At 43.1% G+C, this 27790-nt stretch overlaps 2 protein-coding genes across 3 annotated transcripts; both read right to left on the bottom strand.

The window, feature by feature from the left end:
* Positions 1-11798: 11798 nt before the first annotated feature.
* enc2 (ectodermal-neural cortex 2) lies at positions 11799-20998 on the bottom strand. 2 transcript variants are annotated; one of them, XM_030097126.1, is made up of 11 exons: positions 19322-19503; positions 18741-18846; positions 17747-17992; positions 17410-17499; positions 17143-17306; positions 16886-17033; positions 15119-15315; positions 14934-15039; positions 14498-14641; positions 14025-14414; positions 11799-13932 (listed from the first exon to the last, which is right to left on the bottom strand). In XM_030097126.1, the coding sequence occupies exons 1-10, from the start codon at positions 19501-19503 to the stop codon at positions 14028-14030; spliced, it is 1770 nt and encodes a 589-aa protein (XP_029952986.1). In that variant the 3' UTR covers positions 11799-13932; positions 14025-14027. The 2 variants fall into 2 exon arrangements, with proteins under 2 accessions (XP_029952986.1, XP_029952987.1); XM_030097127.1 differs by lacking the exon at positions 11799-13932 and adding an exon at positions 20849-20998 and having other exon boundaries at positions 14028-14414; positions 19322-19566.
* Positions 20999-22256: 1258 nt separating this feature from the next.
* Positions 22257-25075, bottom strand: ska1 (spindle and kinetochore associated complex subunit 1). The gene is made up of 7 exons (XM_030096736.1): positions 25011-25075; positions 24485-24570; positions 24053-24168; positions 23632-23726; positions 23352-23483; positions 23050-23219; positions 22257-22769 (listed from the first exon to the last, which is right to left on the bottom strand). The coding sequence occupies exons 2-7, from the start codon at positions 24564-24566 to the stop codon at positions 22621-22623; spliced, it is 744 nt and encodes a 247-aa protein (XP_029952596.1). The 5' UTR covers positions 24567-24570; positions 25011-25075; the 3' UTR covers positions 22257-22620.
* Between the last annotated feature and the right edge of the window lie 2715 nt (positions 25076-27790).

Below are 27790 nucleotides of genomic sequence, written 5' to 3' on the forward strand. Positions count from 1 at the left end.
TGGAAACTCAAAGTGTTTTGTTTTTTTGGTCATTGAACTCAATTATTTTGGTTGGAGTGATTCCTTCATGGTAAAAACTGAGAAGAGACATTTAAGGGCTTGAAAACATTTTATTTGTGGCTGATTGTATTTTGTTTTACTTTTATTTTTCTAATACTTTTCATTATTATGGTAAATAGTTGAAAGTTCAACTGTTGTGTGGTTGTTGTGTGTGAAAAGGTGTTATTTTGTTGTTACCTTCAGAATTTGGGGAAATTTAAGTACACCTGGGAGAGCATTAATTAACCATAGGATACAAGAAGATTATTTATTTGCAAGAACTCGGGAGCGCACTCCACTATTAGGCCAGATAACCTAGGGGGCGCTACAGTCACAGCACTGAGAAACACATGATGCTTTCAAAGACCTCAGTCTCATGTTCACCAGGACTCTGTCCACTTCCTGAGAAATCTGTTAATCCCTAAACTTTAACCAAAATGTAGAAAGAGGCTGGAAGTCGTCTCTTCAGTGTACCTGTCTGGATGGCTTTACAATTGATTTTTTTTCCAGTAAAAACCGCTCCTCTCGCCTTCCTTCTGCAGCTGTGTGTTCCGTCTGAATCCCGGGAAAATTCTGTTAAAGTAATCTTCTATGAACGAGAATCCTAAAACGGAAAACTTTCATTGTGTTTTGAGTGTCTATTTAAGCGACGATGGTGCTTGGAACCACTGAAAAGGCAATTTGTTCAAAACAACTCCCAAAGTCCAGCTTTTAGATAAACACTCAGTCCATCTTGGTGGAAACGGCAGAAAATGCAACTTGCTCCTGCGTCTCAGTGTAAACAGACGTTGTTTTCACATCAGTACTGAGTTCATGCAAAACTTTTTGGAACGATGCATTTTCACTTCAAAACCTCAAAGAGGAGTCTGAAAAAATAGATGAAATAACTGAATGAAAGGAGAGCTCATGCAACCACAAATACTCTCTCATCATCAACTTGAAAATCCCCAATCACACACTACACACTCTACACACACTGCTTGTGTGTACGGCTTGTACCTTGTAGTCACGTGTGGTTGAATGCCAATCCGACTGTGTTCACACACACTCACACACACAATCTGAAACTTAACTCTAACTAAAACCCAAGCTACACACAATTTCAAAATGTTTGTGATTTTTATTCAGTAATTCACAATGAACACTTTTAGTTTTTGTTTTTCTGTCTTTCATTGAAAGACAATGCTCTTTTTTTTTTTGACACTGGCCTGTCTTTTTGTCTCTGCTTCTTGCCATGCTGTGTTCAGCAGGACTCCCTCCTACTGGCTGGTGACCACGTCGTCGTTCTGCAGAATCTTTTTCTTGCACTGCAGAGCCTCTTCGATGATTGACCTGTGGGACCCGCCACTCAAAGAGCGTTCATGCGTTTGATGAAGGAGTTTATTTCCACAGCGCCCCCTGCTGGCAGAGCCAGGTTTAGCGGTCCCACCTGCTCATCTGATCAGACATCGCCAGCTTCTCGCAGGCCACGGCCTCCAGCAGGCACTCGGAGGGCAGCAGAGCCAGCCAGCCACTCGGCCTTCTCCTCGTTTATGATGACCCGGGAGGAATAGGCGAAGTCCAGCAGGAGCTCCAAGACCTGGAGGAGGAGAAAACATCCGTCACAGACATCAGCGTATCGGATGAACCGAAGAGACCGTCCTGTGTTTTCACAAGTACAAACGCTGAAACTTGCATCTGAACAGAGGACAAACACCGTGCAAAAATCTGACTTCCTGTATCTATAAAGCTCTGAATGGTCTCAGACCTGAACTCATCTCAGATTTGCTGGTAGAATCTGAAGCCTCCAGACATCAGAGGTCGTCAGGAAGAGCTTGAGGCAGTAAAACCGCAGCAATATGAGAAAAGTGTTCATGTTCAGGAAGAGGCGGCTGTACCTCAGGATGCACGCTGTCCCTGAAGTTGACGTCGGTGTCCAGGCTTTCCCTCTCTTTTTTTGTCTTTTTTTGAAAGACTGCTCTTTTTTTTTTTTTCTTTTTAACACTGGCGTGTCGTTTTGTCTCTGCTTCTTGCCATGCTGTGTTCAGCAGGACTCCCTCCTACTGCCCGGTCTGGAGACGTCCTGCAGCTGGCGGACTTCCTCTAGCAGTCGGATACAGTCTTCCAGCCATTGGTTGGTTGGCCGCTGGACATTTTGGTGGTGCAGTCGGACAGCGTCCTCCTGCCTTCTTGAGTCCTCCAGCAGTTGGGCGTGCGCCTCCTGCAGCCGGTTGTGCTGCTCTTGCAGCTTCTCATAGTCCTGCTGCCTCTTCTTTGCTTCCTCCTTCACTCGGTCGCACTCCTCCTGCATGGCGTCACACTCCTCCAGCAGTCCCTCACACTCCTGCTGGCTGTCGAAAGCGTCCCTCTGCAGCTAGACGCACAGCATCTCCATGCGGTCCTGGTCCTCCTGCAGTTGGCTGTATTCCTCCTGCAGGTGGCGCCGCTCGTCCTGCAGCCGGTTATACTCCTGCAGTGGGACTCCAGCTCCACCTCCACCAGCTCCATGGTGCTGTTGGCCTCCAGCAGTTGGTTATTTTCCTCCTGCAGGCGGTGGCGCTCCTCTAACTCCTGCTGCAGCAGCTTCTTCTCGTCCTCCAGCTGCTTTCTTTCACTCTCCAGTCTCTCCATGTCCTGTCTAACCTGGGAGTTCTCTCTCTCCAGTTGGGACTTCTTCTCCATTTTGCAGAACTCGTTTCATTCCTCGTCTTCTTTCTGCTGCCATAAATCCTTTCTTGCCTCTCCCTGACTGACTGAACGCTGTGGAAGACCTCAAGTCGCCTGGTTTGACTGGGAGCTGCTGAAAACACGCCTGAACTGTGCCTGTCTCACACTGAGAAAGAACCTGCAGCAGAAAATGCAGAGGAGAAGAAAAACACACAGCAGCCCAAATAAACACAAAAGTTACAGTGTGTGTGTTTAACCAAGGTTTACTTGTCTCTAAATAGAAGAAATCACCTGGTTAACAGTGAATTTTCTCAGATAAATACTCATGCTCAATACAGGCTGACCTTGTGGTGACCTTGTACCAGAGATGGGGACTCGAGTTTGCGAGTCGCTCTTAAGAGACTTCAGACTCGACTCTGACTCGTGTTTCAAGACTCCTGAACCATCGTGAGATTTTCCTGTTTCCTTTCTTTCTATTTCTTGGTGTTTCAGTCTGACGGACCAGCAGCTGAACACACCAGTTCAATAGGTGGAAAAACTTACCATGCTTTCTTTCAATTGTTTCTCAAACAAAAAGCCACTAATGCCACTAAGTGCACTGTGACATTAAAGAATTTGTTTTATCACAAGTTTAAATACATTATGAAAAAAATTACATCAACAACATCCAGAACAAAACCCAACAGAAGCCAAGATCCATTTGCTCCACTGTAACAAAGTGGGTCTCAGATGAAACCAGAAAAGCTCCACTTTCAGATGAAACCAAGCAGAATATCTTCTGAGGAAGCTTCACCTCACGTTAGAACAGACAGAAACCAGACCTTCACATCACCACAGTCAGCACCTCAGACTGCATGAGTCTCACAGGCGACTTCACCAAATCCCAAAACTGACGCGTAAAGCAGTATATTTGATTTCCTGACTGTTTTGTGGTCATTATCAGTCCATCCTCGCTGTTCTCTGACCAGAATTCATGGTGTTTCCTCTGGAATAATGAAAAGGCGTCATTCGCCATCATTTGATCTGCTGCCTCTTGGGGCCATCTACTCGGATTGTCGTCAATCTTGAGAATTTAAAAGTTTTTTGACATTCTGTATCTCTTGAGCTTTGGAATGATATATTACACTGGAAAGATTCTTCCATTAAGTGTAAAAACAGGTGCTCTGCCACCATCTTGGATCAATGACACACAGAAACACCAGCAGCAATTAGACACAGTTTCTGTGATATATTTGACAATTTCTTTTCTGAAAATCCAGATTTGACTTCATTGTGCTTTTTTACAGCATGTTGTTCATTGGTTTTTTCATATTGCAAAGAAGATTTTGTGATTTTCACTGATTTCTTTGACTTTTTTTTTTTTTGCAATTTTATATTGGAATCTACTTTTTTAAATTTATTTGACAGTTTATATAGTTTATTGTTGGAATAATCATATTTCACTTGAAAACTGTTACAGGTCAGCAGGGGCGTCAGGGTTTGAGGACGGGGGGGCTTCACCCCCAGGAGATGAATAAGATGTGAGCGAACGAAGCACATGAGCACAAAATCTCAACTAACAAAGACTGAGAAATTATTCATTATTATTTCCCTTTTTTTTTTTTTTTAATACAAAACAACTACAGTCATAGGTTTGCATGATAACAGCATGTTTACAGCAGCAGTTCTCAAACTGGCGTCCCCGGACCCCCAGGAGTCTGTGAGCCATAGCTTGGGGATCCCTGAAAAATGTCAGATACATTAAAAATAAACATGAGAGACATGAGAGATTTACTTTTTAGAGACTTGAGGCTTGACTTGGATTTGCAAAAAAGACTTGTGAACATCTCTGCCTTGTTTGCACTGGAAATTAGACTGTGTGTGTGTGTGTGTGTGTGTGTGTGTGTGTGTGTGTGTGTGTGTGTGTGTGTGTGTGTGTGTGTGCTTCATCTGTAACGTGGAGGGAACCTGCAGGTTTTCTGCTCCCATGCTGCCATCTAGTGGTGACTTTGAGGAATCTCCACTTACCACTCTGGGAGCTGTTGACTGTCATTGTCCTGATTCTTCATCTCTGCTTTCAGCTGAGTTTTATCAATAAGTTACTTTGTTTAGTTATTGGGACAATGGTTTGACCAAACCTGTACCCAGAGCCATGTCTCCCAAAAACAGATTTCTTGTGGGAAGCATGAAGCTGCCCTGATTTACCGGGAATACGGTTGTTTTGTTGTAAATAGTTTTATTATGTTGACGTTCCTGTCGTGTATTTTGGGAATAGCATGGCGGTCGTCTGGTTTAATCTAGTTTTCTGATCTTTTCTAAATGAAATACATTCAGATGTACATGAGAAACAATACATATAGTATGCTGTCCTCACTCTGAAGCATCTACTTTTTCACCAGCTAGACAGCGAGCTAACGACGCCTCAAATAATCAGACTTGGTTTCTTGTTGCTGATTTATTTGTAGAATGGCCTCAAACCATTGCCCTCTTAAGACCGTCGTAAAACTAGGAAAAATACAACAAAAATGTGTGTTAGCTAAACACATAGCAGGCTAGCTTAGGCTAATTACAAGCTATGTGAATACTACTGTGAATATTTCAGCCAGAACTTCACATAAAACAAAGATAAAATGCATATTTTTCACAAATCACATCATACTCACGGACAAATCTTGTCCTAGGCACAATATGTGAGGCATAACATCAGCGGTTTCAGTCATGGACGCAGGTCGATATTTGCACGCAGCCATCTTGAATTTACTCTCAAAACAATTTCACACTGCAACCACTAGATGGTGGTAAAGCGCTGCATATACAATCTTCTTCTTCTTCTTTTCCTTTCCGGCAGGCTGTACACATATACAGTGTAATGCTGCCCTCTACTGTTCAAAGAATTACTCGCAGTCCTTTATGTTCTCGGGTAAAGGTTGGTGGAAAGAAGGAATCTTACAATAGCCTTTTCTATGTCTCGCGAATTTATTCCATAGGCAAAGATTGACTTGATTGAAAATAGTCATTTTAAGCTTTGAAAGGTCTTTATACAAAGCCGTTCTTTCTGCAGAGTTCCGATCACAAGATAAAACCACATGTGCAGCAGTCTCTAATTTCGCACATTGACATTTCCCATCCGGGTGCTTTCCCAGTTCTTTTAAACAAGCTACAAGACCACAATGCCCAAGTCTTAATCTGGTTATTTTTACTTGGTTAATTCTAGAAGAAAACTAAGCAAACCTGGAATTCTGCACTGTGGGTTGACACTTAAAATAATGCCTTCCCCTGGTCTCTGTTTCGACTCCCTTTGCCACTGTTTCTGCACAGCACTTTTGAGTATACTAAAACACTCCATCTTCCCCAAACAGAGGTTGTACTCAATTTCATGACATAAAAGTGACTGTTTAGCAAGAGAGTCAGCTGCTTCGTTTCCCTCTATCCCTGAATGAAATGGGATCCAGCAAAATATTACACTGCAGTCCATGCACTCTATTCTATGAAGGCAACTCAAGATTTCCAAAATGACATCTGCCCGAGCCTCAGCTGGACCAGCAGAGACCGCCTGTAAGGCAGACACAGAATCTGAATATATATAAGACGCTTCCGAATTGTTCCTTTCAATCAATTCTAAGGCACACCTAATGGCTAACAGCTCAGTAGTAAACACTGATATATGATCAGAAACACGCACACTAATTTTATTGTTACTTGTATAAACTCCAAAACCTGCCTTTCCAGAAGAGGGATCCTTTGACCCATCTGTGAAAATATAACAATCTTTTTTCATTCTCCACAAATTCATTTATTTGAGCACTTACTTGACTTTTATCTAATCCCACAAAATCCAGCTGAGCCTCAGGTTCTGGCAGAAGCCAGAATGGGACAGGAGACCACACTGATCCCACCACTCTTCCATTCTCTATACCCATCTCCCTCGCCATCTTACAGACAGAATTTAGAAAGGACTCTTTTCCACTACTCTTCTCAAACTCCCAGCAGTTTTCCAAAAGACATTCAGCAGCAGACTTACGTCCGGCGTACGTACGGTGAGTCTAACCCAGTACTGGAGTCCCAATTTTCTCCTCCTAAGTGTCAAAGGGGTCTCCCCCATCTCAACCAAAAGGGCAGGTATAGATATAGTTCGAAACGCTCCACAACAAACTCTTGGGGCTTTTGCTTGGACAATATCCAAATTTTGCAAGGTAGTTTTAGCTGCTGCTCCAAATACAAAGCAGCCATAATCCAATGTTGCTCTAATCATTGCTCTATAAAACATGTGCAATGTTGTCCTGTCTGCTCCCCAATCACTGCCAGCCAAACTTCGAAGGACATTAACTATTTTTTCACACTTGTCTACAGTCTTGTCTACACCTTTCGTCCATCCATAAACCCAGAAATCTGAACATCTTAACCCTTTCTAAGGGCTGTCTGTATAAGTGCAATGTCATTTCAGGAATGTTCTTTTTAAGACCAAAAATCATATAATTACTTTTTGATGTCGAAATTCTAAAACCCCACGTTTGCCCAGTGTACCACCTGATCTAGCGCTTTCTGAGTTTGCTTCAGTAAAAAGTTGACATTTCTGCCACCGTACCAAATAGCACGTCATCTGCAAAAAGGGATTTTCAGAAGGCTGGACTAACACTTTGAAAAATATCATTTTTTCATTACTTTAAATAATACAGGACTAATTACAGATCCTTGTGGTGTCCCATTCAAAATACTCGCGGTGTTTGAGATTTGATTGCCTATTCTTACCTGAATTGTTCTATCTTTAAGAAAATCCTTTATCCAAATGAACATCCTGCCTCTGATGCCAGCATCAAATAGTTTTATTAACAAACCCTCTCGCCACATGCTATCATAGGCCTTCTCAATGTTGAGGAAAACGGCCACCAAAGCCTCTTTTTTAATAATTGCCCTTCGAATATCTCGATCCAACACTGCAACAGAATCCATTGTGTTCCTGCCAACTCTAAAACCATTCTGATAATCCACAAAAAAAATAATTCATTTCTAAAAAGTACACAAGTCTATTAGTGACCATCCTCTCCATCACCTTACAGAGAACTGAAGTCAGCGCAATAGGTCTATAAGACAAAGGAGAGGAGGCATCCTTTCCTGGCTTCAAGATTGGTATAACCACAGCGTGCTTCCATACCTTTGGTAACGTACCAGCCTCCCATATGTAGTTAAACAAAGCAAGGATCTCCTCAAGTACTGGGTCATCCAGATGCTGCAAAAGCTTGAAACTTATCTGGTCTTGGCCTGGCGTGGTGTTAGCTCCAGCCTCAATCGCCTCTTTGAGCTCCTTGGAAGAAAAATACATATTATAAGAACTATTATCATCGCTAGTAGATTTAAGCTTCCAATTATTAATTTGCTGAACCTAATTTCTAACTCTAAGACTATCCTCTAAAAACTTGGAATTGTGCACATCCTGAAATACTTTAACACACATATCAGCCTTTTCTTTACTAGAAATTGCCTCCAAGCTTCCATTTTTTAACACTGGAATAGAGGTATTAACCATTTTCCCCACCATTCTATGTATCCTTGACCACACTTGTTTAACTGGTGTTTTTGGCCCTAATGTGCTACAGAATTCTCTCCAGCTTTTCTTTTTTGCGTCTTTAATTGTTTTCCTAGCCAGAGCTCTGCACCTTTTAAAATCTAAAACATTCTTCCTTGGTAGGACATTTTCTTAATCTCTTAAAAGCTTCAGTTCTTTTCCTAACTGCATCGTTACATTCCTTGTTCCACCACGGAACAATGACTCTATGACGAAGCTGCTTTCTGCAAGGATTTGTTTCTGAGGCTATTTTCATAATCGTAGATGACAGAGAGTCACGCATTTCTTCGATAGAGCCATCACTATTTACATTAGCCACCCCTACATTAGTGCCTTTCCTAATTTTTTCCCAATCTGCCCGTTTGAAGTCTAACCTAGGGGGTCTTTCAGAAGATTCAGTCACAAGGGTTTTATCAAAAATACTCATCACTGGGAAATGGTCACTACCGAGAGAGTCACTATCTGAAACTCTCCATTCTGCCATCCTGGCTAACAATGGACAAGTAAAAGCAAGATCAAGGCAAGACATCTTGTTCGTGTTAACATCAATACGAGTTGGGGTGCCATCATTTAACATTATAAAATTACTCCTATCTAAAAACTCTTTAACTATAAAACCATTTGAGTCTCTTTTATGGCTTCCCCACAAAGGAGTATGGGCGTTAAAATCACCTACCCAAACCACCAATGTGCTGGTTGTTCTCAAAATTTTATCAAACTCTGTTAAAGCCAGATGCTCACCTGGATTATAACTATTAACTATAAAAATCTTCCCCACAGTGCTCCACACCTCAGTAATTAAACATTCAAAAGAGACATCACACTCACAACACTTATACTGAACTCCTTCCTTGATGAATGTGGCACACCCACCCCCAGTTCTACCTTCTCGATCCTCGCGTAAACAGTTGTACTCCGGGATTGAAAAATCAAGGCATGGTTTCAGCCATGTCTCTTGAACACACAAGATGTCTGGTTTCACTTCACAATCTTTAATAAATTTCTTAAACTCCTGCCCATTAGCTATTAGACTCCTGGCATTCCATTGCAGGATGAGTACCATGAAAAATCACCTAAACATCGCCAAAAATGTCATTAAGATCACTCTGATCCATAGCCGACGTTTCCTCTCCCCATTCCCTAGCTGAGCTAGATGTGGATTGACTTAACAGAGCCACAGACTCATGACCTTCTTTCATGTAGTTTGACAGTGACCGGGGAGCGTAGTCCTTCCGCCCCAGGAACCTGTTAGCAGACTCTATCACACAGCTGATTAAATCTGATTTTGAGAACTTTGTGCGGGAATCATAAATTACGTTTACAACAAAAGCCAAAAAAGACTCTTTATTCATCACTATCAAATCCTGGTTAGAAGAATGTGGGGGAACTTTAGTGGCCACTGGCTCACTCAGAGAAGCATTTGACAGGCGAGTTTGAGATTTTGTCTCTACTCTCTTCACTGCGTCCACATAGGAAATCTTGTATTGCTCTTTCACTCCCATTACTTGCTTGGCTTTTGTAAATAGCTGGCACTACTTTGAGGACGCCATGTGACCTCCACCACAGTTGCAAAATTTCGGAGTGGACGCCTCACATGTTGTAAAATCATGATCTCCCCCACACTTTCCACACCGTCTCTCCCTTTACATGACACAGCCATGTGTCCAAAGCGCTGACATTTAAAGCGTCTTACAGGGGGCTTCACATTGCTTTTGACAGGGAAGGATAAACAACCTATGAACACTCTTTCTGGCAAACTAGTGTCACTGAATGAAATCAAGACAGGGGCATTGGGGTTCCCACCTTCTCGAGCTTTAAACTGTTTGACATCGCTAACAATACCACCTCTAATGTTTTCTTTGATTTCACCCTCTGATATGTCAGCACAACTCCATAAATGACACCCTGTACTATTTCTCTTTTCTCCATCACAGTGGCTACCACTTTCTTGTTGGCAATTTTCACAGTTTTACTCACTTTATCCATTTGATCTTTACTTTTGCACATTACAATAAGCGCTCCACTTGACAGCACACGCGCATCGATACCATCACCTACAGCTTTCAAAGACTCAGCAATTTTTAGTGGGTTCACAGCTCTAAACCCGTCCCCAGTCTGATCCTCTATCTTGATCATCACTTTATATTCATCCGAAGCTTTTGCCATTTTCAACAAAGGATTACCTTCCTTCTCGGGCGAGGTGTCCGATCTACGTTTGCCAAATGTTTTAGAGATTACCTTGCTCTTTGCGCCTTCTAGGCTTCCCCTCCTACCACCCCTAGATGAGGAGGCCATCAAATGAGTTTTAATCAGTGCAAATGTAATCGGAAAACAAAGTACGCTCGATCAAACAACCCGCGACTCAGAGCTTCTCGCAACGTCACTTCCTCTCTCTCCACCAACCTCCTGGCCATATACAATCTGTGCTGCTTACTCAAAGTTATTTCAAAGGGCAGAATATATAGATTAGTAGAAATGACACAAAGGACTGAAAAATGTGTGGTTGGGACGATCAGGTTAGTATGTTCGTTTATCTTTTGGAAAAAAAAAAGCCCCAAAACAACATTTTTGGTTAAATTTCCATGATACGATCACTTGACAGCCGGGTGGGAATGAGAGGAATCAGTTTGAAAGAACTTTAATGATTCACAAGATACTTCAGTGAGCTCCTCTGTGACAGAAGGGATAAATCCTGAGAAACAAAAAGACAAAAGTCGGATTATCTGAGCCGTTGTTTTAGGCTTATCTGCATACATGGACCATGCAGTGTATTTATTGATAAAACTGCTACTTACTCCGAATCTAATGCTACGAGTGCACCTTTGTTTATTAAATTTAACTTGTTAAATATTTTTTTTCATTAACACTTTTTTCACATGTACATTTGTGTACAGAGCTCTCTATGATTCTGACTGGCCGACTCACATCAAGCTCGACTTTTCCTTTAATAACCAATTCCATAATTATGCCACAAGACAGGCTCCTGGTTTGCACTTACCCTTATACAAGAGAAATCATGAGCAGTTCTCGCTCAGATTTAATGGACCTAAAGTGCGGAATATGCATCTGGACTTATTAGAAGCATCTTTGTCCATGTTCAACTACGAAAGAAACTTAAAGAACAATTTAATTCTACAATATCTGACCTAATCCAAACACGACATACACATGATATATGGGGATTGCTTTAGATTGTTTTGTTTATTTTGTAGGATCTCTGTTTTTTCTCTCTCTACTTTTGTGGTGGACTTTGTGACATTTTTCCATGTACATTTTTTTCATTTTGAGTTTGTGCAGGAGCAGCATTTGTACAAGCCTTTTGACTTTTTTCACTCTCTTGCACATAGTCTGATTGTTTTGATTATATGTGCACAAAAAAAAAAAAAAAAACTGAATTTTATATTTTGACTCAATCAGATTTGGTGACTGGGAGAGTGTGTACATATTTTCTGACTGTTGTTGAATATTTTATTCTACATATTTCTTTGGCTTATGAAGGTTTAAAAACAGAGTAAACCAACCTCTGGTTTCCTGACGGAAGAGACACACAGCGAGTTGAAACAGCAGTGTTTATTGTCACCAGTAGAAATGTACACAACTCTCCGTTCTCCGTCACTTCCTTCGGATCATCAGAAACCCGGCCGGTGGGTCCAGCTGCGGCGTTCCAGACGGGACGGGACATGCAGGGAGAGAACGCCGAGGGACGAGAGGACACCGGCCTGGACGCTCGCTGCAGCAGCCCGTATAAAAAATGCATAGATGGTGGAGAATCTGCGGCCGGTGCGGAGCTCCTCTCATCGCTGCAGGAGCAGCATATTGCTAAAACACAATAACATGCTACAGGAAACACTAAGTGTAAACTCTCTGCCGGTCTGGATTTAGTCTCATGTTAAAGGATCAATACTCCAAGACTATTTCACCATCAAAGGTCAAACTCCTGCTTCTCTTTAAGGCCCGTTCAGACGACGGCGTTTCACGTGAGAACTCCTCACTGCTGCGTTCTCCTTTCTGAAAACATGAACAGGGCCCCAGTTTCATCTCTCCGGTCTGATTCCAGGCTGTTTGCATGTTCCACACACGAGTCGTGCAGGTGAACACGCACGTGAACGCACCAGGGCAACAAGGTGAAGCTCAGCGAGTGTTTAAGGCAGGCGTGTCTCACTCCTTTCAGTTCAGGGCGACATGATCAACTGTTCTCTCATTCAGCCACTAAATCAAACTGAAGCTTTCTTTTCTAAAATGCTACTGATGAAGCTTTGTGCTTTTCTTCATGGTCGAATCAGGAGGAAGGAGTGAAATCTGTCTGCAGATTTCAGCCTGTTCTCCACTCCACCCTCAGTCTGGCTCTCGTGCTGAAGCTACAGCGCTGAGGCTTCCAGATGTTTCACAGCTGCATGACGGAGCTCACAGCCGGGGTCCACTGCTCCGAATAAAACCTCTGAAGGAAGCAGGAAAAGAAAAAGAACCTTTATTGAAAAGAATAAACTACAATTAAATTTTCTGTAAAAATTAAGGCTGAAATTGAAATTTTTATTTGATCAATCATTAAAAAAGAAGCATAAATGATTTAAATCAGAGCCCGAGAAGATCTGAGTGATATTTATGAAACGTCCTTGCATAAGTCCAGTAGATATTGCTTCTGTTATTATCTTCAACACGATCACAGCAGCCTGGAACTCGGTTCTAATCCTCACATCATGAGTCTATTCGTGATTCACTTCATGGAAAACCAGCCTGCAGTGAAGTATGCTGAAGTACAAATTAAACTTTACCCTGGAAATACGTACATCTCATTTTTTGTGCATTTAACATTTTCCGCTCCAGGATCAATACTGTCCACAGAAGTCACACTGTGATGAAGGCAGAACATTTAAAAGAAGCGATTCCACACAGGGAATACTGCTAAAAACCAGGTTTAAGATCACAGCTTCCTTTAGTTTGTTATTCCAGGGGTCACGTGCCCCTTGACCCCTGCTGCACATCCTAGAAACAGGATGGGTCAGTGTGGAAAAAGGAATTTCCTCAAGTCGGTTCAGAATGTAGACTTTCCTATTCAAGACTCACGTTAAGAGAAAAAAACTCTGTAAAAAGTTTATTCAATAACTCATGTTTAAACTAGATAAATTATTGCTCGTGTTTTTATTTCATAAAGCTCATCAAGATGTGCCACCGTCTTTGTTTTTGTGTGTTTGAACTATTTTATGTACATTTATTTCACTGCATGTCATCTATGAAGCAACTTTATCCGTTTTCGTACCAGATCCTCTTCCTGCTAACACTGTAAACTGTTTTTAAAAAAAGTGCTTTTTAAATTATCTTATTTTATGCAATTAACACAGTAAATGTGGAGAGAATCGGTTTGTGCTTTAGAACATGATATTTTCTCTTTCGGTTCAGTAAAAAAGTGCATCGACTGTGAGCATTTTCAGGATGTACACCTTCCTTGCCCTGAAACAAGGTGAGAAAGTAGAGTTATTTAAGGTGATGTAGTGGTTGTGAGCGGCTGCCTGCGGCCCCTGAACTGGAAGGAGTGGACGCCCCCCCGCTGTGAAAGCATGAGCGGAGCCCGGCTCCTCCGCCGGGCGCCGGGATGTGCTGGTAAGTCTGAGTCAATACAGTCGTTTCCTATGGAAATACTGGAGGTTACACTGGAATGGTTTAGTCTCCGCGGCGCCGGGCGGCGGCGTTCTTCCTCACCGTCGCTCCTGCAAACGGCACAAACACACAGCAGAGGGTGAAACAGAGCCGTCCTCTCTCCGGGTGGGAGTTCTCCCCCCCTCCCCCGTCCGGAGCGTACCGGTCAGGCGGGCAGGTGCTTCCAGGTGCTGACGAAGGCGGTGGGGATGAGCGAGTACGGCACGGTGGTGATGGAGTTCCAGCTGTCCGACGTGGGGTCGTAGCAGTCCAGCGTCTTGCAGCGCTGCGTGCCGAAGTAGCCGCCCACCACGTACAGCTTGTTGCCCGAGGCCACGGCGTGGCAGCTCATGCGCTTGGACGTCATGTCGCCCACGCGGGTCCACTGGGTGGTCTCGCAGTCGAAGCGGTACGCCGAGGCGGCGGTGAACTCCGTGTCTCCGCCCATGATGAAGATCTGGCTCCCGAGGACGGCGGCCGCCGTGTAGCGCCACGGCTGGGGACACTCGGCGGCGATGTTCCAGCGGTTCCCCACGGGGTCGTAGCACTGGACCTGGACACAGTGGAGACACCCCCACTGAGCGGACGGAGCGGACGGACCGGACGCCGCGGTTACAGACAGCAGGGCCTCTGTACCTTGGAGGCCTTGTCTCGGTGGATGGTCGTCCCTCCGAACACGAAGAGCTTCAGCTTGGCGCTGACCACGGCGGCGTTGCTCACCCCGTCCCTCAGGGGAGCCATCATGGTCCACTTGTTGCTGACGGGGTCGTAGCGCTCCACCTGGGAAACGGCACAGCCAGTACAGTTCATCCTCCACCCACACGAGAGAGAGAGCGCTAAAAACTGCGGATTTCTGTGGATCAGCAGGACGACGTATAAAAACGCCTTAACGGGGGCTTAACGATGCAGGGAAACCACACTGTGTGTGTGTGTGTGTGCATGTGCCGTTTCCATCTGAATTAACATTATTTTCACTGTAAATATGAAGCTTTTCTGAAACAGACACGCCAGAACGCCATGTTCTCACTCTAAACATCGTGTAAAACACAACGAGGAGTCTTGTTTCCCAGACCTGCTTTAGCGACACTGACGGAGACGCAGGGAAGACTCCAGCGATGGCCGTGTGTCCTCCCACCACGTACAGACTGTTCTCCAGCTCGGCCGAGCCGTGGCCGAATCTGCAGGTAAAAACACCCAGACGTTACCGCCGGCGGCAGCGACAGCAGCAGCAGCGGCGGCGGCGGCTGAGCGTCTCACCTGGCGATCAGCATGGGCGCTCCTTTAGACCACTCCTCGTGCACGGTGTCGTAGATCCACACGTCTTTGGACACTCCGTTCTCCGAGCCTCGCCCTCCCGTCACGTAGACCTTGCAGCCGATGGCGCAGGCGCTGAACTCCTTGCGGGGGCTGGGCAGGTCAGTCTTAGGGATGATCTCTTTGGCATTGTGGTCCACCTGAACATGGAGTCAGAGGAAAGTCAGGATCATACTGATCCTCATCAATGCAGATGGTTGTTCTGATTGGTCACTTAACAGAAAACATCTGTAGAAAAAACACTTTAAATATGTTTTTCTTTTTCAAAAGAGGGACCTCACTTTTTAAATAACCACAGAATGACACAGAATATTATTACGTGATACATTATAACTGTAGGAACCCTGAGGTCCAGGCTGGACCGGTAAGTAAGAACATTTGAATATTGAAGGGTAAAAATACATTGTTTTTCTACATTGTTGATGATTTCGGTTGGAGTTTCTTTTTTAGTAACTAAGGTTCCTCTCAGTAGTAGACAAGTCAACTCTTTTATAAGGAATTATGTTCTGCTGATGTTCCTCTTTAGTAGTAGACAGGTCACCTTTTAAGGGATCGTTTTCTGTAGATGTTCTTCTTTCCTAGTAACTGGTGTAATAACGAAACGTCTCAGAGAAAAGTATAAAATGGAAATGAACTGGAGAAGCGTGGGCTTTCACTTACAGGCACTGTAGTGTGATTTTGCTCCCAAGACTGCGCATCTTGTAATAAAAGACATCATTTCTGCTGGACTTTGGCTCCGACTGATTTCATCCTCTCCCAGAAAGAAATAAACCCTTCAATATATAAATAACTACAACTCTAAATCTCTGTCTTTATTTCAGTTCAACACAGCGTCAATATATCATTAAGAAGTTCATATTTAATTACCCATCCTTCAACAACAAGTGGAAAATGTGAAATCTGAATAAAACTGAAATTTGATCAATATTCTGTTTCAGTTCTCTATGCGCTTCACAGCTATCAGCTCACGGTGGATTTTAATTAAACTTTATATCTTAAGAGGCAGAAAAAATTTGGCCACTGTGATGAAAATATTTATATATATTTTTATTTTTGGCTCCAGTACATTTAAAATGGAATTGTTTAATATTTTGTTTGAGTGGAGACTCGGGGTTAACGAGCCTCACCCGCTGGACTCCACACCTGCTCATAATCAGGGGCGGGTCTATATAGGAGGAGAGAGTTTGGCCTCAGTAGGGGCTTTTGGGATGACAGAGGCGACACCATCAGTGGCCTCCGTCTGAGTATTTAATAAGTTTTGACTGAAGAGATATAATTTGTTTCAGAAACACCTTTCAGTTACTTGAGTTGTCCCACCACATCTTTAATATTATTCCTCCCATCATTTTGGTAGATTTAGTAGGGGGTAGTGTGGAGATCACACTACCACCTTTTAGAACCCCTTTGTGGAAATTTTCTTTCTTTTGGTTTTCTTTGTTAATTTCCCTTTTATACGACGCCTGACCTAATTTACTTAGGTTTTGGTTTGGGTAAACATAACAGCCACATGTGAAGAACAGTTTATATCTTGATCAGAATAACTTTCCAAAGTCTGGAAATGATCAATACAAACATTTCTCCATGTGTGATCCCCCGAACTGACTCAACATGTAATACAGACTCAAGTGCACCTCTGGTGGTTAAATACATGTACTGCAGTTACAGTCGGGAGCGTTAACTCTCCACTGCTGAGCGGTCTGAAGCTTCCACCTGGTAGATCTTGTCACACATGAAGGTCTGTCCTCCCAGGATGAGCAGGGTGTGTCCGGCTTTGCGGGGCCGAGCACAGGGGCTGGTGACCACGCCGTCGTTCTGCAGGATCTTCTTCTTACACTGCAGAGCCTCTTCGACGATCGACCTGCGGGAGAAAGAACACCACTCAAAGAAAGAGCATTCATGCCGTTTGATGAAGGAGTTGTCATTTCCACAGCACCCCCTGCTGGGGGGGGAGAGGTTAGCGGTCCCACCTGCTCATCTGGTCAGACATCACCAGCTCCTCGCAGGCCACGGCCTCCAGCAGGCACTCGGAGGGCAGCAGAGCCAGCCTGATGCCCCTCAGCAGCTCCGGCAGGTGGAGCCGCCGGTCCTCCAGGTCGTACCGGACCCAGCGCATCACCGAGTTAAACACGATCTGCCACGACAGACGCTCGCCATGAAACCACCGCATCCAACCCAGCAGGCTCAGCGGTCAATGATCAATCTGACAATGATCCGAATGATGAGGAAGAACCGACCTGCTCGTCTTCGATCTCCAGCTCGTCACTCAGAATCAGCTCCAGCAGTTTATCTTTAGACAGACTGTAGAAATCCTCAGACTCTCGAACCTGAACCACCGACACACACATCTGTTTAACACCTACTGACGTCAAACTTTCACCTGTTTTCAACTTCTTCAGGTTTAAAGATCATGATTAGTTTATTTATTTGACTTTTTGCAAGAATTTCATGTCTCCATAAAGTATGTACCATTTATAAACTGAAGAAAATGGCCATAAATCAATATAAAGTATTAAAAAGCAGCGTCTCCCTGGTGAAGGCTCCTCTAAAGCTGAGAGCAGGAGAGCTCCTCACCGTTTCGTAGTGCAAGAGGCACATCCTCCAGGACAGCTCGTACAGCTTCTTACACTGGTGAGCGTCCGACAGCAGCATCATGCCCAGGCAGTTGGAGGAATGGAGGTTCTTCTCTAAAAACTCGGCCGCCGCGTCCCGGATGTCGTGAAACTGCAGCATGTCGCCGGCTTCCAACAGCGACTCGGCGTTCTCCTCATTTATGATGACCCGGGAGGAATAGGCGAAGTCCAGCAAGAGCTCCAAGACCTGGAGGAGGAGAAAACATCCGTCACAGACATCAGCGTATCGGATGAACCGAAGAGACCTTCCTGTGTTTTCACAAGTACAAACGCTGAAACTTGCATCTGAACAGAGGACAAACACCGTGCAAAAATCTGACTTCCTGTATCTATAAAGCTCTGAATGGTCTCAGACCTGAACTCATCTCAGGCCCCATCCACACGAAGCCAAAACGCTCATAGTTCCAAAAACGTTTGCCCGTAAAGACGGAGTTGATTCAACATTTATGACCGTTTTAAAAACGGCCAAAACGTTGCAATAACATGGCAGGCCATTAGGTGGCGCTTCATTGACAACCGCAGGAAATACATGGCAATATCACAGCGCCTCCGCCTAGTAGCCCTTCGTGATCTTTTTCGTGGTCGATCCAACATTTTTGAGTTTTGGGCTGGATTCGTCTTCGTGTGGATGGGGCCTCAGATTTACTGGTAGAATCTGAAGCCTCCAGACGTCTGAGGTCGTCAGGAAGAGCTTGAAGCAATAAAATCACAGCAATATGAACAAAGTGTTCATGTTCCTCGCTGTGTTGGAGCATGGCAGCAAAATGAACACATTCTAAATCCAGCTGAAACATTTTAAAAGTACACATCAGAAAATATGGACCCCAATTTCAACTTTGCTGAGAAACACAGTACTGTGTAATTTTGTTAAAGATTTCTTTCAGCTGCTGAACTGGAGAAACTTGTGAATGACTGACAGGAAGAGGCGGCCGTACCTCAGGATGCACGCTGTCCCTGAAGTTGACGTCGGTGTCCAGGCTTTCTCTCAGCCCTCCGCTGAACATGGCCTCAAAATACCGGCTGCAAGCTGCCAGAACCGCCCTGCGAGACACAAACACACATCGATACACTCATTCACACAGCACTTTTCAGACAATAAAACACTGAAAGACACAAAAATAGGCTGAGCTGATTGGCTCAATTTGTCAATCATTGATGACTGAAAAACCACTTAAAGTCCAAATCCAATCACGCTCATTGGAGTAAAATAATGACAGATAACACTTGAATTGGTTTCTATCGAGCAGTCAGCAGCTTACAAGACAGTTTCAGCTATTGGCTGTAGATTCTGCTGGTGTTTAGGCTTTGTATCAGGTCTTTGGTGAAAGTTTCAGCACTTTAAATCCCACAGTCCACAGCGAGCGAGCACGTGTGCCAGCGGAACGATAAGAGTGAAGGTTTCACAGTCTTTGTGCTTTAACATTTACCACACCATCATCTGCGTAAGTGGCGACATAACCCTGACGGAGGAGCTTCTCCAGATCCTGTGATTCAGCCGATCGGGTTCGTGACTCACCGGTGGCACGGGAAGGAGCGATCCCCGGCCCACAGGGTGACGTCAGTGAACATGTGCTGCTTCCTCATGGTGTTCAGGTGGGTCAGGACGCAGTCGGGATGTGAAGGCTTGTGAAACAGTAGGATGTTCATGGAGGAGGTGCTGGTGCGGGATTTTCGATTCTCATGAACAGTCACTGACATGGCAGCTTTGGCACCTTCAGAGAATCACCGGAGGCAGTTTCATCTACTCCTTTGCGTCAGCACCTGCAAAGGTGAAGAGACAACGAGCGCAAGACAGCCACGTTTACAGAGCTCCACCTGGTTTGATCGCGTTTATAACAAAAAACACAGTGACTGCTGAGAGACAGGGCAATGAGGATGAGGACTATGTGATTTTCTTTAAAAAATAAGACAATTTTTATTGATTTTCTGCATGGGCATAACATGAAATGAGGTACATTTCAAAACCACCAAACCATTTTCAAACACAAAGCATGTGTCCGTCTCTCACAGCCCCATCCATTGTCTATGTGAAAAGCACCGCGGTGCATGCTGGGTGCGGTGCGGCACATTTCCAGCTGTGTTGCAAAGCCCCGTCTCAGCTCAACTGCAAAAAATTGAAGGGTGTGATTTTATGTTCAATCCCACTGGTTGCACTTGTCATATGATCGTCCAATTTTCTAAACTTTTTTATAGAATGTGTTCCTCTTCTGCCTTATAACATAAGTTAGTTTATCCATGCACTGTCCTTATTCTGGGACATCTGCATTAAGCTGAAAAACTGTGTCATCTTTGCACACATCCAGAAAACAAGTGATGGCTCACATCTGCAAGTCCACGCTTCCTAAAGTCAAGTCAGGTTTTTCCAGCAAAACTCCCTCCAAGCGTTTGAACTTGTGGATGTGCAGAACATCCCACACACTTCAGCTACTTCAGTCTTTACCTCTGCTGTGTCAAATCCATACAAGACTACACCATTCTCTGTAATTACACGATTGCATTTCTGTTTCCAGGTCATAATTTGGGTCTTCCAACTCTTCCTTTAAGATGTTTAAGAGTTTAGGAGTGAATGTGAGTGTGTGGTGGTTTATGGTGGACTGGAGACCTGTCCAGGAGTAACCTGCCCTCATCCACACCTATCTAGGACTCAGATCTCTCTTTAAACATAGACAGTTTCCTAGAGTTCAGTCTCTAACCAGATGTGTGTGAAAGCAAGTGTGTGGTTGACTTCAACCACAGCTGGAGTGTGTGTGTGGTCAGGGCTGATCAGAGTATACAGAAGCCACACTGAGGCGCCTCTATTATGCACTCGTGCGCATCTTCACGTGTCAGATCACTCCCAGGTTGAGCTGTACAATGAATGGAGTTCAGCTCGTGAAGCTATCTCCACCGCTGATCGATCTGTTCTGTAAAAGAACACGTGTGCCACTGCCAACACAGATTTCCAGGACAAACACACAACCTGTAAGAGGAGCAGATCCATGATAACAATCCAGGAGAGAGGGCAGCTCTACCTGGCTGACTCTCAAGCCTGGTTTTTACTCACTTGGTGAAGAGTTGAGGACGCCGGCTGAAAGACACGCAGTGTAAAGCGCGGGCTCCGTTCATGAAACATAACAATAACGTGTTTAAAAGCTCTGCGTTTCCCTTCCACGTCAGTCTGTTTTTGGCAAGAAAAAAGAAGGGAAAAAGAACAGGAACCGCAGCCTGGACCAATGACGGAGATTGACATTCCGCTGGCCAATCAGAAGCCGAGCTCTGAGGCAGGCGGGCCTCCCGACCAATCACGATACAGAGAGGGTTTGTTGAATGTGACGGACGTTTGTTTAGACCAATCGGTGAGGTGAGAGTCGCGCATGCGCAAAAGTAGCTGCGAGCGGTAGGCGGGGACTTGATTCTCATGGGAACCAATCAGCAAAGGCGGAGCCTTGCCTTTAATGGCGGCAGCAAAACAATTAAACTTTCTTTCATTCCAGATGTCTGAAACTGTCTCTCAATATTCCTGGAATTGAAACTTTGTCTCATTCCATGGCTCTGAAACTTTTTTTCATTAGTACAGGATCTGAAATGTTCCTTTTGTTCTAGTATCTGAAACTTTCCTTCATTCATCCAAAGCTCTGAAACTTTGTTTTTCATACCAGGAGTCTGAAACCTGCTGTTACTTCATGTTTTCTAACCTTTGTTTTATTATTCCCAGTAGGTCTAACACTTTCTTTAATTACCCCAAATGTCTGAAACTTCCTTTCATTATTCCAGATGTCCAAAATAATCCAGAGCTCTGAAACTGTGTCTTATTATTCCATCAAGGTATTATAAGAAACTTCCTCTCATTTCACCAGAGAGGGCTGAAACTTTCTATTATTATTCCAGGAAGGGGTCTGAAACTTTCTCTTTCTATTCCAGGGCTCTGAATCTTTTAAACCCCTAAGAATGGGGTTTCATCTTATTTCCTCAAAACAAATCTGCCTAGAAAGACAACACATATTTAAATATTAAAGATAACATTGCTTTAAGTCCTTAAAGAATTCTGAATCAAAATACTTCAGCAAAGGCTTTAAAATTACTGTCCATCTTTTTGTTGTTTTTATATCTTTAACATAAAAAAATGAGTTTTTTTTCCTTAAAAGGTTTGCACTTTAAAATGCTCACATTTCTTTAAGATAAACATCTTTCTGATGACCACCATTCTGCCGTATTTGCACAAGAAGTCCCTTATAGTTTAGTAACTAATGTATTTTTAATGCAAATACATCAATCAAGTGATCTAAGCTGATTTGCCAAAGCAAAGTAAAAAAATCCCATCGAATAATATATTTTATGACTGTCTTCAATTTAGAATAATTAGTCTGAAAGAAATGTTAAAGTTATTACCTGAAATGGTCACTCACCAAGGCTTAAAACAAAAAGGGTTAACAAAAAGGGAGTTTTGTTCTTTTATTCAACAGTAACATTTTTAAAGACAGAGCAACATCACAAGTCAGATTAAAACACTTAAATGTTAAATAATTTTACTTTCACAGAAGAAGAGAACAGAAAAATGAGCTTACGTATGTGCAGGGTACACTTTTAGTCGGACTTAAATTTTTTATGATACACATCTATATTTCATGATGAAACATGTCAGGGAAGAGCAGCAATCTCAAGAGCACCATAGAGCATATGTTACAGCAGCATGAAGCCTAATCAATATGATCCGAAAGTCTGAGACGCCAACACACACTGATGTGCAGATGAATAAGTGTTATAGAGCACAACAGCACTGTTTTAAACTGGATAAAAACGATCTTTGTGTCCAAGAGAAAGAGGGATAAAATCCCGTCATAATAAGACGTAGCGAGTGATTCCTCCGCCTCGCAGCTCCCGCAGGCGCTGGCAGTGGCGCAGCATGTTCAGAATCCCCTGGAAGCGTTTGTCCACCTTCATCTGAGTGAACTCTCGGATGTCATCCTCCACGATGAAATACTGACCTGAAACACACGTCAGAACATCACCGGTCACGTCCATTTGTGACAAAACAGAATCACTGTAATAACAAAGACACGTGGCGATATGTAAAACACGCATCGCAGCCATGCTGGAGATGCACTACAATAACGTCAATGTGGCAAAATTTAGCACAGAAACAAGAAAACATTAGAGCAAATTAAGTCTGTGAACAGATTTTTAGTGTCAATAGATTTCAGAAGTCTTCACATGTGGGCATTTGTTAAACGGTGGTCAGACACTCTGCTCATGGGTTTGTGGTACCTTTGGTGTCTTTGGTCTCCTGGTCCTGAAAGCGCCGGCGGAGCTTGCCGGACTGATTGTTGAGAGTTTTTCTCGGCTGATGGACGATCTTGTACTTGAATGTCACGGCAGAGTTGATGCTGTGCACTGCGCTGTTGACCTGGTCATAAGACACGCGCCCTTTCATGTACCTGAAGGAAACACATCGCACCACACAACACGTCTTCAATCTCTTCAGAAGCTGCTACATTCTCAACAGAGATGAGCTCTAATGTAGCAAAAAAACAACTACTGGCCTCCTATTCCAACATGTTAGTACTCACTGAGGAATGCCGTTGAATTCTTGTACTGTGATGACATCCATCTCTTTGATGAAACACTTGGACTTTTTACAGTTTTCTGTCTGTGCAGGCTGAACGTCTGCTTCACTCTGGTTCGTCACGGACTCGTTCCCACTGGATGAGGAGAGACGAGTCAGTCACTCACAGCTGATGGGTGTTTTTTAGTGAAGTGAATACAGACAGGCAGCAACATCAGAGAAAAGATGCTTGGTTTTCCACAAACTTAAACCAAATATTGTGTTTGAAGCCACAGCAGCTGTACCTGGCTGAGCTATTCTTCTGAGGCATGTGCGGAGGCACATTGTCCTTCATGCGCTCAACGTCTTCCAAATACATCTGACTCAACTTCTCAAGTTCCTGAAAGTCAAACGTAAAAATGTTTCATCAGGAGTGTAAGAGAATTCATTAAGATTTTAAGATCTCTAATGCTGCTGAAGTTTGAGGCTCTTTGCTCTGTGCTGTACTGAATATCATTTAGCAGTTTATATCTTTGTACCATTATGATTATTGTCTCACAGACATGTAAATCAACGTTATTACAGACTAACTATTTATTGTATAAATGATTTCTTTACGCTGTACTTTTATAATCTGAAAGTTAGCATATTCCAAATAAATCAGGATAACGTGTAAAGTGTCTCGTGACAGTGATGCACTCAGGAGAGAACACGGCTTCACTCTACCTTCAGATCTTTCAGGTGCTCTTCCTGTTTCTCAACACAGCTTTCAAACCTCTCCAGATGTCTCTCAAGCACACAGAGTCCTTCTTCGAGTTTCTCCATCTTCACTTGCGGTGAATCTGACGATCAAGAGGAGGAAAAATCACAATCTTTATTCACACTTGAGGATGACACAGTTGGCTGAGCCTAAGAAGATTTGATGACTGGCTGTAATAACGAATATTAGAATAAAACTAAACGTCGTCAGGTTCACTCACAACATTCAGGCTGAATAAGTCCACCTGAAAGTTTTAGACCCTGTTTACATAACAATGTTTTCAAGTGACAACTCAAAACTTTGGGTGCGTTTTTGGGTGTCCATTTAATCGACACGTTGTGTAGACGGGGCCTAAATGTGGACCTCCTTCTATTGGCATCATAAATGAGCATGCGTACCCAGTAGTGACAGGTCCAGGAGGAATCTTAAGGAAGATATGCTGTCCTGGATGTGGTTGCTGATGTCCCCCAGGTCGGCCATTCTCCTAAACACAGAAATTGTTACCAGCATGAGTTTTCACTCACAAAATTAACTTTCAAACCACTTCACTCTCAGCTCCCCTCGAAATGCTCATTTAGTCGCATTAATAGTTACAAACAGAGTGGAAAGCAGTAGAATATTATGACTTTGAATGACACTGATTAAAAAAAAAACCTGTTCTGATTGAAGCAAGCAAACAGTAACAAGAAAATCACATTCAAAATGTTTAGATCTGAACGTTTCTGCGTCTACGGAAAACGCTGAGGTGGTCACTTAATAACACCGGAACCAGAACATCCAAAACACCGGCTGCCACAATAACATCCACATCAGTTTTAAACGGCAGAAACGAGAAGTGAATTTCCAGTCATAGCGTCTTTGCACAGCAAGCCGACAGCGGCAAACAGCAGCTCCGTTTAAATACTCTATTCTGTTACAACATACCTGTAATAACAGTAAACAGACAGTAATCACACTCCCGCTCTTCTTCTGCTCTCTCCTTCACTCTGCTACCCGGTTCTTTTCAAACGCAACTTCTATTTCCGCTTACGTCATACGACGCAGGCGGAAATAGATGTATGTCAGTAGACACCAGACGTATAGATATATATAGATATTCAGACATAAAATATATATTAGCACAGACAGACGCGTATAAAGGGCGACAGAAAGTACTAAAACCAGGTCAGTGTTGTGAAAATCATATATTTCGTGCACTGGCCGGCTTGTGTTGTGCAACTATAGACTGTAATACATTATTTGCATGCAATATAATACTTGCAAAACACAAAACTGAACCAGACAGACATCTCGAAGAAGACACAGCATAGGCATATATTCTCAAAGTACTATATGCAAATACATAGACATATATAATAAAACACATACATATATTTAAGTAGACATAAACCATAAGCAGACATATAGCCAAGCTGACACACTATAAACACATGTAAGCTGACACAGGCCAGCTGTAAACACTGTTTAAGTAATATTATCAAATGACTGAGACATATCTAATATCTACAACCAAGCATCTGATTGCAGCAAGATTGTTACATTTAAATATATCTGAAATAATCAATTGCATTAGTATAATGTAATGTGTGAGGGCGAATTTGTGGAAACCTGAACGTTAAAGAGTGCAGAAAGCCTGTGATTTGAGAAGTTACAGGCTTTTGATTCTTGAGACTAACACTCAAGCACATACATGAATGCAGACTGTAATGATAAAGGTTTGTAAAATATGATCTTCTGCTTCTACATTTAGGAAAGCAAGTGTAATTAGTTATTTATTATGATGCCATTGTTCATTTAAGATCATTTGGAGCTGTATTTATGTTGCTTCTGAAACAGAGATAATGTCAATGACTGTATAAAGTGGCTGTGTTAAGTGTCACAGTATTTCAGGAGCTGTACAGTCTGAGCTGCAGCAGGGGGCAGACTCATTCAGCAGCTATGGCTATATAAGAGCACAGTAATAAAGATTAGGCTGTGATGATGCACAGCTGCATATTATAGGTTGTGTTAGACCTGTTCATGTGCACTGTGTGTTGTATACCTGTCAGCTGCCCCCTAACCCCTACTGTAACTGAGGGTTCATAAAACATACAGACAAATAACTCTGCCCTAGTAGAAATAACTACAATGTGAACAATTGTTCATCCTTTTGCTTCTTTATGGTATTCTGACAGTGAATGAGTACTCCCTTCTAGTTTTGATTCTATCCAATCAGATGTTTTTTTTTCTTTTTTAAATAGCGTGTTTCTCTTCATCTTAATGTTAAAGGCACATTGCTTGTCATTGCTGCAGTTTCTCCAGCCTTCAAGCATGCATTTTAGTACACTTGCTCTTAACGCTACTTCACTTAGCTCTTACTGCTGCTTGTGGTCATTACACATGCACTGCTTTTAATGCAACAATGCCATCCACAGTGGATAAATTAGTCAGAATTTATTCAGTCATTATTCATTCATGTATATATGAATAGACTTCAAGTAAATACGATTTGTTTTATTTTCAGAAAAGTTTCATATTTACGGCATTGGTTTGAAAATTATATTTTCTTTCAAGAACAAGCAGAAATGCTGAAAATCATGCAGTTTTCACGCACTAGTAGTTGCTGCTGTTTATTTTTGTTTAAATCACACACAGGTGCACGAAGAGAACAGTTCATTATAAACATTAACAATGGTGAATAGCTACAGGACGTCTGTATCGGCAGGTTGCTATCATGATGAACCTCATTGATAAAACTACCAAGTCCAGGAGAATCTGGCCTGGCAGTCGTATGTCACTCTGGAGGCTGTTGTTGTTACTGTTCAAAACTGTTAAAACGTTCCGACTTGAAAGCCGTTTTCAAGAAGTTGAATTTTCAGTGATTTTCAATGATTTTTGCACCAATATCATGCAAACAGGGCGTAATTCCTGAGAAACTCGGCGCAAGTCCTGGAAAAAAAATCAGTTTGTTTACCATTTGTTTTACAAAACAAAATAGGTTGAAACAGTTCATGTCTGGCTGACTGGAGCTCAATAAATCTGTTCAAGGAGTGTGTGTGTGTGTGTGTGTGTGTGTGTGTGTGTGTGTGTGTGTGTGTGTGTGTGTGTGTGTGTGTGTGTGTCTGATGGAGATGGGCAGCGTGCCTGGAGAGCAGCTTGGGTTTCAGGCCTTTTGGAAAATGCCATTTCAGCCATGTGTGGCACGACAAGTGGCAGGACCATCAATGCACGCTCGTGTTACGGTCTCAGGGATGATGGATGGCCGTGCACGTCAGAGGGGCTGCTCTGCAGCCAGCGCGGAGCTAAACTCACTTCAAGCTCTGCTCCAGCAGGAAAGCAGTCCTGATAAAACAGGCTGACTGGATGAACGTTACGTTCAGCTTTTCTTTTTTTTCCTCAAAAACTCTGAAAGAGGAGAAAATTATGCAGAATTGATAAGAACAGCAATCTGTACTTGGTCCAAGTCTGTCCTGAGAGGAACTTTTTGTTGGTGCACAGTTTCAGAAATTAGTCTAACAGAGAGCAACAGTGTGTACGGAACAGGAACGCAGGCTTTTATACGACTGTACAGATATGTGACCTCCTCTTACTGGATGGCTTTCCAGCTCTAAATCTTCTCCTGGATCTCTCCTCTGCCTTTGATGCTGTCAATCACAGCACCATGATTAACCGGCTGATGGATTTGTTTTGGATTGCTGCTGTTGCTGTAAAATGGTCTACCTCCG

Source organism: Salarias fasciatus, chromosome 7, assembly GCF_902148845.1.
Source record: "Salarias fasciatus chromosome 7, fSalaFa1.1, whole genome shotgun sequence".
Taxonomy (NCBI): Eukaryota; Metazoa; Chordata; class Actinopteri; order Blenniiformes; family Blenniidae; genus Salarias; species Salarias fasciatus.